This window comes from Takifugu rubripes, chromosome 2, assembly GCF_901000725.2.
Source record: "Takifugu rubripes chromosome 2, fTakRub1.2, whole genome shotgun sequence".
NCBI lineage: Eukaryota > Metazoa > Chordata > Actinopteri > Tetraodontiformes > Tetraodontidae > Takifugu > Takifugu rubripes.
Window position 1 is genome coordinate 14,845,293 of NC_042286.1, and position 10,850 is coordinate 14,856,142.

Consider the following 10,850-nt stretch of genomic DNA (forward strand, 5'->3'; position numbering starts at 1 on the left):
TATTCTTGAACGCATCACGGAGTTGAGACAACCGGAAGTTGTTTTCACGGTTACCGGATGTTCCCAGAGTGGACAGGAACAAGAAAGACTCGAAGCTGCCCGGGCTTGGAACCCAATTCAGATACCATCAAATTTACTATTTAACCCTTCAACATTGCAGGTAAGGTCTAGCATGTTGTCCTCTGTATTCCGAGCACTCTGTTTTATCTTAGCCGTGTAGCATTAGCCACCCGGGACCGCCGTCGCTTCCTGACATAAACGTAAGTTCTAAATGGCCGTTTTAGCCCTTCGCTTGTGATGAAATCTGTATGAAGTCACGATGAGCAGAGACGTTCACCGCTCACCTTAGATCTGAGTCATTTCAAAGCACAATTCTACTAAATGACCTTACCACTCCTGGTAATTATTTTGTTACTAGCGGTAATTGATGCTTTTTCAGCATTGCCTGCGCAGAGTCCGTCCGTCCGTCCATAAAACCAAACACGTTAAAGGAGATGTTCCATTCTATCTGCTCCAAATATTGATCAAAGTGAGACAGCAATAGTGCTAATAAAGCAAACTTCAGGTGATTTCGACCTGCATTTATTCGACGTGTTTCCTTTTCCTGTATGTATTTGAAAAAGCTGCAACTTGATCATCATCAGTGTTGCCGCTAAATTGCCTCCTGATGTGTTTCCAAAAGGTAAAAGAATTTGGTTTGCATGTGACAGCAAGTCTCAGCTGAGCCAACCATGGCAAACAATGCAGAGGATATCGAGAACAATATGGTGAGTATTCAATAGAATATAACATGGTGAATACTCAGTACAATAGCATATAACATGGTGAATACTCAGTACAATAGAATATAACATGGTGAATACTCAGTACAATAGAATATAACATGGTGAATACTCAGTACAATAGAATATAACATGGTGAATACTCAGTAGAATAGAATATAACATGGTGAATACTCAGTAGAATAGAATATAACATGGTGAATACTCAGTACAATAGAATATAACATGGTGAATACTCAGTACAATAGAATATAACATGGTGAATACTCAGTACAATAGAATATAACATGGTGAATACTCAGTACAATAGAATATAACATGGTGAATACTCAGTAGAATAGAATATAACATGGTGAATACTCAGTACAATAGAATATAACATTTTGAATACTCAGTAGAATAGAATATAACATGGTGAATACTCAGTAGAATAGAATATAACATGGTGAATACTCAGTAGAATAGAATATAACATGGTGAATACTCAGTAGAATAGAATATAACATGGTGAATACTCAGTACAATAGAATATAACATGGTGAATACTCAGTAGAATAGAATATAACATGGTGAATACTCAGTACAATAGAATATAACATGGTGAATACTCAGTACAATAGAATATAACATGGTGAATACTCAGTAGAATAGAATATAACATGGTGAATACTCAGTACAATAGAATATAACATGGTGAATACTCAGTAGAATAGACTATAACATGGTGAATACTCAGTACAATAGAATATAACATGGTGAATACTCAGTAGAATAGAATATAACATGGTGAATACTCAGTAGAATAGAATATAACATGGTGAATACTCAGTAGAATAGACTATAACATGGTGAATACTCAGTAGAATAGACTATAACATGGTGAATACTCAGTACAATAGAATATAACATGGTGAATACTCAGTAGAATAGACTATAACATGGTGAATACTCAGTACAATAGAATATAACATGGTGAATACTCAGTAGAATAGAATATAACATGGTGAATACTCAGTACAATAGAATATATTGTGAATATTTGTGAACACATCACAGCAGAACTAACTCTCTTATCTGCTAGTGGTGATTTTTGGCTCATACTAATTAGCATATGGGTTCATCCATTTCCATCCAAGTGTTTCCGTGGTGATGACATGCAGCTCGGTCTGTGATGGCCCAACGTTGGCTGGTGAAACAGGAATCAGATGAAATAACAAGTGTTGTCGGAAGCACTGGTCAGATGACCCGGGCCTTGTGAAGGAAGGCGTGTTCTTCGTATGCTCGTGGAGAAGCCAAAGTCCGGTTTCAGTTCACACCCCAAGCATCTGACTCTGCTCCTTTATCTCCGGCAGCTTTGCATTTTGATTAAAGGGCGCCTCTGTGCTCATGAGAAAAATCCTTCTCCTGCGAAGTGGCATCAGTGAGCTCCCAGCTGTCGTTCCTAAAGAAACAAAGCACTCAGTCGTCTTGTGATGTCATCTCGTTTTTAATTATATTTAACTGAAAGTAGCACAGTGACCACATGCACTGTTGCTGATTAAATGCCTTCTTTTTTCTCTTAGGATCCAAAATTCATACTTCTTGTAAAACTGTTCTATGTTATTATTGTTAACCTACACCTTGGAGGTCACGTGACAGCCGTTTGTCTGCCTGTCAGCAAAATATCTCAAATAGTTCTGAAGGGTTCTGGTGAAATGTTCAGGAAACATTGATAAAGGGCCAAGGAAAAGCTGATCGGCGTTCGGTGATCTTGTGGATTCCAGAGGGATCTCCAAAAGGCTTTGATCATAAAGCAGCCGACAGTATCTTCTGACCTTGGATCACACCGTGTTTGGTGGAGGTGTGAGCTTCCTTTGCTCAAAGCTCAATTAGCAATATCCTGTTGAAATATGAAGGTACTTCCCTAAAATAGCCCATTATCATGCAGAGTGGGTAACCCTAACCCTAACCCTGACCCTGACCGTAACCCTAACCCTAACCCTGACCCTGACCCTAACCCTGACCCTGATCCCCCTAACCCTGACCCTGACCCTAACCCTGACCCTGACCCCCCTAACCCTGACCCTGACCCTAACCCTAACCCTAACCCTAACCCTAACCCTGACCCTGACCCTGACCCTAACCCTGACCCTGACCCCCCTAACCCTGACCCTGACCCTAACCCTGACCCTAACCCTAACCCTGACCCTAACCCTAACCCTGACCTGACCCTGACCCTGACCCTGACCCTGACCCTAACCCTGACCCTGACCTTAACCTTAACCCTAACCCTGCTGGTGCCTGGTCCCTGTGCTCTAACTGAGCTGGTGCACGGAGCAGGCGATCACCTTCTCACCTGGGGAGGCGAGGGCTGCTCACCCACCACGGTTTGACCCAAGGGTGATCTTGCAATTTTGTCTTTTACAGAAACACCTTCAGTTCAGTCCTGGGGCACTTTTAGATCCTCGTGCACAAACATTCTCCACAAAGTTTGGAAGGTTTTGGGCATCGTTACTGGTGAAAAGCTGTGACTAAAGTGACTGATGGCAGCAGCAGGTGCCCTGTGCTGAAGCTGCTCATTTACACTTGAGGCCTGTGTGCTTTTACACTCCTGCTGGTGTCTCCTTCGTGGTTTTGGGAAGCCTCAGTCATGCCTCCACCTGCCTGACAGTTGGAAAATTAAGCCATCACTTGATTCGGCTTTTTTGGCTCTCAGGCGGGTGGGGGTGGGGGTGGGGGGGATCTGATCCACTGTCATGTACCGGTTCCAGTGTTGGCTGATGTGTAAAAATGCATTCAACTTGTGATTCAAAGTGATTTTTCTCTCATAATTAAAGAACCAAGAGCCCAGCGTGGTGAACCATGAACCCGCTGTGCAGCCACAGGAGGTGTCCGTGACCCGATCACGGTCCAGAGGAGGAGGTGGGCATGGTGAAGGTGGACCGGAGCAGAATGGACAGCCCCCCGCCACCCATGCTGCCCACGTGGTGGAGACTGAGGAGGACGAGGACGAAGAGCTAACCTTGAAATACGGGGCCAAGCACGTCATCATGCTGTTTGTTCCCGTGACCCTCTGCATGGTTGTTGTCGTGGCAACCATTAAGTCGGTCACCTACTACACCCAGAATGACGGGCAGAGACTGTGAGTGTTGTCGGCCATGGCGGTCGGATCAAATGTAGCAAAGCTTAAACGCCACTAGGGGGCGTTATGGCCACGTGCACTGTCAAGGCCCACAAGTTCAAATTTCAAACAAAAATCGCATCAAAGTTATGTGAAAAGACACACAAGCTAACTTGTCATTTACCTTTTATGGTCGTGCTAACAGCTGATTAGCAACCCGATAACACGCAATCTTGTTTCTCCTCTTCTTTTATGAATGTGGCGTGTCACCACAGGATCTACACACCCTTCCCCGAAGACACGGACACGGTGGCACAGCGAGCTCTCAACTCCATCCTGAACGCCACCATCATGATCACTGTGATCATCATCATGACTCTGGTGCTGGTGGTTCTGTACAAATACCGCTGCTACAAGGTACACGCCGCTTCCTGCACGCCTGCAGCGCTCCGGTAGGATCAGATGGGGGGGCGAGGACAGGCGGCGCTCGGGTTCACAGTAAAACTCGTGTTATTGTCATTCCGACATTGGTGTGTTGTGAAGAGCCAAATGTGGGTAATAAGCAGTGGTGACAGCTCAGATGTCACCGGCAGGCGGGGGCCACGCCGGGCGGGGGCCACGCCGGGCGGGGGCCACGCCGGGCGGGGGCCACGTCCAGGCCCCTGCCTTGCTGCTCGGGCACCACACTGTCACTGATGCTGGCGCTGGAGCTCCGTGTGTGGGGAGGATCTGGCAGAAGAGACCTTTGAAGCCTCTTTGTCCCTGTAGACTGCTGACTGATCTCTGCCACCACAGGTCATCCAGGGCTGGCTCTTCCTCTCCTCCCTCCTCTTGCTTTTCTTCTTCTCCTACATCTACCTCCAGTAAGGCAACATTGAATCTCACTTTAAGATGATGTATGGGGTCTTTCCAGGCTTTTGTGTGACGTCTCTCCTGTCTGACAGAGAAGTTTTCAAGACCTACAACCTGGCCATGGACTATTTCACCGTAGCAATAATAATTTGGAATTTCGGGGTGGTTGGCATGATGTGCATTCACTGGAAAGGACCACTGCGGCTCCAGCAGGCCTACCTCATCATGATCAGTGCCCTCATGGCTCTGGTCTTCATCAAGTACCTGCCAGAGTGGACCGCCTGGCTCATATTAGCCGTCATATCTGTTTATGGTGAGTCTCCAGCCATTTTCTTGTTCTTCTGGTTCTGAGAAATACTCAGGGAGAAAAAGGGAACCAGCGAGATGTTTCTGTAACCACTTTTACGGAAGTCTGAGTGCTCAGAGTAGCAGTCAAAGTTACTTTCTTTGGTTTCTTTTGATACAGATACTCATTATTTATCACACATCTGGTTTAAGGTTCATGCTTGTGTAGAAATCCCTCCCGACGGAGGTCAGGTCAGCACGTTGTCTCCTACTGGCTGAATCATTGTAGATGAGGAGATTAAACCTGCTGACCGGCCTCTCAGCAGTCACTCGTGTGTCTCTTTGTTGGGGACTTTACCGGTTTCAGCGCCTTGATTCTGCTGGTTAACGGCACCGTCTGGCTTGTTTCTTCTGTGGTCTCCTCAGATCTGCTAGCGGTGCTCTGTCCCAAAGGACCTCTGAGGATCCTGGTGGAGACGGCCCAGGAGAGGAACGAGCCCATCTTTCCAGCTCTCATCTACTCTTGTAAGACTTGTTTTAGTTCTGAAGCAGAGGGGAGACGGGGGAACATCTGACCCTTCGGGGTTCAGAGCCCTCCTCGACGCTTCCTTTGATCCGGAGTCAGAGTGCTGCTGATAATTCCTAAATATTGCTTCCCAGCAACGATGGTGTGGCTGGTCAACATGGCAGACACCGACAGGCCCAAAAGGAGCTCCACAGACGCAGCACCGCCTCAACAGGAGACCCAAGAAGGTGGGCTTGTGTCTGATCGTGGCCTTCAGGGCAGAACACTGGCACCATGATCTCACGTGTGTCCTCTGGTTGTAGCCGTGGCGTCCCCGACTCCCTCCAGTTTGTCCCAGGATGATGGAGGCTTCACCCCCTCCTGGGTTAGTCAGCAGGAACACCAGCTGGGAACCCTCCAGTCCACCGAGCAGAGCCGGCAGGAGATCCAGGAGATGCCCTCTGCCCGACCTGCTGCTGAAGATGACGATGAAGAGAGTGGGTCCAGACCTCATTTACACCATTTAACGAGCTGTGTTGTGGAGACGCTGTTGAAGTCTCACTTCAGGCTCCTCCGCCTCTGGAGCTTATCTGGCATTTGTATCGAGCCTGAAGAAGTTTCCATGTGTTCCCTTCTGACGGCCTCAGCCAATGATTGACATTTAAGCCAGTTCTGGGCTTCATGTCCCTGATATTCAGGCAGCGCGGCTAAATACGGGGCAGAGCTCTTGTTGCTGAAGTCACTAGAGTTCTGCGGGGGGGTGGCTCGGCTGTGGTGGGCCCCACCCTGATTGTGGCGTCTTCCTGTGTTCCCAGGAGGTGTGAAGCTGGGGCTGGGAGACTTCATCTTCTACAGCATGCTGGTGGGAAAGGCCTCTGCCACGGCCAGTGGCGACTGGAACACCACGCTGGCGTGCTTCGTGGCCATCCTCATCGTGAGTGACTGCAGCCCGAGGTTCTGAGGGCCTCAGCACGTTAGCTAGCCTTTAGCATCCTGTAGTCACAGTGCATGTTTCTCCTCTGTTGAACTGTCTTCACCACTGCAGGGCCTGTGTCTGACTCTGCTCCTCCTCGCCATCTTCAAGAAAGCGCTCCCTGCGCTGCCCATCTCCATCTTCTTCGGCCTGGTCTTCTACTTCGCCACAGACAACTTGGTTCAGCCCTTCATGGACAAGCTGGCCCTGCACCAGTTCTACATTTAGCAGCTCCCATAAACATCCTCACCCACAGAGTCAACCACAGGAGAGCAGCCCCCCACAGCCAGGGAACCCCCCCCCCCCCACATGATGGCTGTTTCCCACCCACACTTCCACACCCGGGAGCTGCCGTTCCAACCAGTAGGTGCCGTCCTCAGGGACACCTTGGCGGAAGCTGTTGTGTAAAAAAGAGACACTTTCATTTACTCTTCTTTAAAGACTTTGATTCAATCTCTTTTTCCTGACTCCAAAACTCCAAATAAGATTTGAAAAGGCCTCAACATTTAAACCCAGAGTCTGACGTCCCAGCAGGTCAACCCCTGGAGGATGCTCTCCACAGGGTAAAAGAGCAAGATTCCATCCTCTCTAGCACTGATTCAAGAGCTCAGCTTCAATATGACATCACTGTGCAGAGGAGGCAGACACACACACACACACACACACACACACACACACACACACCTGAGACTTGCCTGCTGGGTCAGTCATGTACTGTCAGCCACTGATCACTTATGATGGAGCAGTCGAAGGTTCAGTGCCTTGCTCGAGGGCATTTTGGTAACAGTTGTTGTTATTGTGGAACAGAAACGTGCTGTCCAACCTCTTCCCTCACCTGGATTATTATTTTGTCCTGAACCTGTCCGGGGATCGTAACTCTGGACCTTTAGGCTAACGTCTACCCTCATGACTCCTGCCTGGTGCTGTCTGAAACTATGCTACACAACACAACTTCATCCTAACCCGCGCTCCTTTTCCAAGTATGTAGAGAAGAAACTATTTTTTGTAACAATTCTTATCGTTCTGGCACAAATTTGAAGCAAAACATTTGAATGTAAAACTAAATCCTGCTGAATGAGAACTTAGATTTTGGTTGGATTTGATACTTGAATTGTTAAGAACATAACATCCAGTTAACGAGCGTTGTTGCTATAAAGGAACCAAACTGTTCATATCTGATCAAAATCCCCATTGTTGTGACCGGAGAGGCGTACGAACCCAAACTCCTCTGGACGCCGAGGCGGTCGAGCTGTGCTGCCGCTGCAGGGTCGCTCTCGTGGTTCAGAGACAAAATCAGGAGGGAACCATTTACTTGACATTTGCTCTGCCTATTTCTCTTCCCCTCCTTTTCTAGGGAACATGTTGGGTTTGACTTTCTGTCCTCCACATGCATTTGTGTTATGCAATGTTATTCAGTTGTGACTTTTTAAATAAATAACAGTACAGAAAACATCTTGTTTGGCATTGGATCATAAATGGAGTGTCACCTTAACACAGCACCTATCACTTTACCAATGACCTTTAGCATCTATCAGCGTGCTGCTTCACATTAGCAGAATAGTTAACGGTTAATTAAGGTCTTTGGCAGATGTGAAGAATTAGCAACTGCTGAAAAGAAGCTATAAAAATGCTTATCTAACTATTCAACTTTTAGTTCAATAGTATCCTAAAAAATATTTATCCCAACGCTGTCCATGTTCCACTTGACACGCAGAGGTCAAAGGTCAGAGCAGATCGGCTCGTGGAGCTGGTTCTCCCACTTGATCACCGTTACAAAACGATATTGTCTCTCGTGTATGAGCGGAACCGTTGACGTGAGGCGACTCGGCAGACGGTGGGAACGTTGTGGAAATTCCTCTGTGTTCATACGCAGGCATGTCGCGCACGCCGCTGCCTCCGTGCCAGCTGGCATACAGGCGCGCTTGGCACATCGCCTGGAGCGTTGGACGCGGTCACCATGGTGACGGCTTGGCCTTGCTCCCCAGGACAGTCGCACAGTATAAAAGCTGAGCCAGAACTTTTGTCCTCACACTTACCTAACAGCCTGGCCTCATCTCCGGATCCTGGAGAACACGTTCAACCTTCCAGGCTCCTGAGGCTGATTCAGGAGCCTGGACAGACGTCTTCAAGCTGTTTGGGCAGATTAACGTTTCACCCTCTTAGGTGAAGGGCTTTTCTAGCCCGTCCAGCTTTAAATGTTCAGCTTCCAAAATCATTACTTTGATGAAAGATTTCTTTCAGCTTGTTCACTGACTAGTGAGCCGCTCTTCCTTTGTATGCTGGGAGTTAAGCAGCAGATGAAATCGTGTCTCACACTAATGTGCATTAGAAGGTTCCCAGGATAGCTCCACTAAGGGGATTAATGGGCAGAAGGAATATCTGCTCCGTCTCAGAGCAGTAAGACCTCAATAATCACTCCAGGCAGGAAAGAAGACACACGGGGAGAAGAAAAGCCTCCATCGTGTGGCATTTACTCATTTCAGAGATGTCTAAGGACAAGCTGGAGAGCCTGGTGAAGCACATGGAGGAGACGCTGACAGAGATGGAGCAGCTGAAGCTGCACTGTGGGAAGCAAAGTGAGGAGCTGAGCCAGCTGGTGGTGGAGCTCCGCAGGGAGAACCAGGAGCTGGTAGAGAAGTACAACCAGCTCGCCGCTGAGATGAAGGAAGCCAAGGAGATTATAGAACAGTTACAGGACACAAAGTATGCGTTCAACGCAAAGGAGAGGCAGGCGCACAAGCTCAGCCGTCAGCTCTGAGCGAGGACGCAGTCGCGGAGGAAAAGGGCTCCTCGCTGAAGGTCCCCGAATGCTGGGTGGACGTGGAAGACCAAACTGTTCACAGCTGCGTTCTCAAACCCAGAAAGAGTCTTTTTTCCTCCCTCCGTGTATGTTGAGAGGGAGTAGATGTAAAGCTTAGTGATCTAACTGAATGTGAAGTGGAATCCTGCGATTAGGGCTTCTTTAAGGCCGTGGCCAAAGTTAACGAGAGTCAAAACTGCACGGCTGCGGATGCGGAAACTCTGGAATCTTGCTGAAAGTTGAGCCAAGCCTGTGCACCAGGAATTGTGCTCCAGAGGTTTCTGTAATTATAAGATAAACATGTCTGCACAGCTCTCATAAAGATTTTATTTGATAAGAGCCAGTGGGCTATTTTAGTTGCTCAGAGCTCTGGCAGCAGTGTGTGGCCACCTCTGTTTGCTGTGTGCAGACTTCAAAGTGTTAAAAAGACCTCATTATCCATTACTGGCCAGCAGTGGGGCTGCCTCTGCTGCCTCTAAAGCACACCAGCATCACGAGAACACAGCACAGAATGGGTTTTTTTAGAATAAATAATGGTTTGTTCAGTATGGATTCATCAAAAATCACAAGTCCCAAGAATCTTTGTACAATAAGAGTAATAATTCTGTCAAAATAAAGTGTTGGATCAAAAAGGTGTCTTGTGTGAAGCTAAAACTGGAGCTGAAACTACAATTTGCTCATCTTTCAGCATCTGTTAGCTCAACTCCTTCAACGTCGTATACGCCGCAATATGTCTGATAAACTGCTAAATACAACAGTGGCTAAGCTTCGTTGTTGTTTCCGCTCTCGTTTGGGACGTTAGTTAGCGTAAAAGCCTGCCTGACCTGGGCTAATCTTTGTGCCTTGCCTGAGCTGTGTAAACCAGATAATCTGGGTGGACACGGTGTCGAGAGGCCAAAGGGTGTTTCAGGGAGGACGTACTTTCATTTCTGTGTGATGGTCCATCGAACTTACGCGGTGTTTGAGTCTGACCCAAAGATAGAAAATGATCCCTCAGCATGACCAGAAAAACAAGCATGTGGCTTTAGGCTGTTGGGCTCGTACTTTTCATTCTATGGAATTTGGTCTTCCTCCCTCTTGTATCCTAAATCAAAACTACTCATAACACCAGAAAAGGATTTTTACATGAGCAGATCCCTGTGGGATTCTGGCAGGGTTCTGGTTGGTTTCATATTTACAGGCGTTCCTTTTTTAAGCTCAAAATGCCCATATTTCCTCATGTAATTCTAACATTCCAGACCACAACCCTACAGCATGTATCATATCACATATATAGAATGCATAGATCTTGCGTGCTGTAGTATTATTTGAGGTCCTTTTCAGCAGCTGAGGATATACAGCAACGATTTATTTTTAATGACATTTTAATTGATAGAAATGCTCACCAGCACTGCTTTGTAGTGACAGTGTAGTGGATTAAAACTTCCAGAATAGTTTCTTTTGTTCCAGAGAATATTGATTTTGTCAGGAAACTGTCAGGTATGATAAAGACACAGCTGTCTGTTCATCAGAATAAAGAAGTGAGTTAATAAATGGAGCATTCCACTGGAAGG

At 47.0% G+C, this 10,850-nt stretch overlaps 1 protein-coding gene across 1 annotated transcript; it reads left to right on the forward strand.

Moving 5' to 3' along the window:
• The first annotated feature begins 19 nt into the window (after positions 1-19).
• psen1 (presenilin 1) lies at positions 20-7,949 on the forward strand. The gene is made up of 11 exons (XM_003978483.3): positions 20-160; positions 683-767; positions 3,599-3,903; positions 4,158-4,299; positions 4,678-4,745; positions 4,827-5,047; positions 5,446-5,544; positions 5,680-5,772; positions 5,848-6,021; positions 6,340-6,458; positions 6,570-7,949. The coding sequence occupies exons 2-11, from the start codon at positions 732-734 to the stop codon at positions 6,723-6,725; spliced, it is 1,413 nt and encodes a 470-aa protein (XP_003978532.1). The 5' UTR covers positions 20-160; positions 683-731; the 3' UTR covers positions 6,726-7,949.
• Positions 7,950-10,850: the final 2,901 nt, after the last annotated feature.

What these genes read in the sequence shown, in the direction of transcription:
- psen1 (XM_003978483.3), top strand. Translation starts at nt 732, where the DNA reads ATGGCAAACAATGCAGAGGATATCGAGAACAATATG. An exon ending in AGCCGTCATATCTGTTTATG is followed by an intron (nt 5,048 to 5,445) that starts GTGAGTCTCCAG and finishes TGGTCTCCTCAG; the next exon opens with ATCTGCTAGCGGTGCTCTGT. An exon ending in GCTTCGTGGCCATCCTCATC is followed by an intron (nt 6,459 to 6,569) that starts GTGAGTGACTGC and finishes TCACCACTGCAG; the next exon opens with GGCCTGTGTCTGACTCTGCT.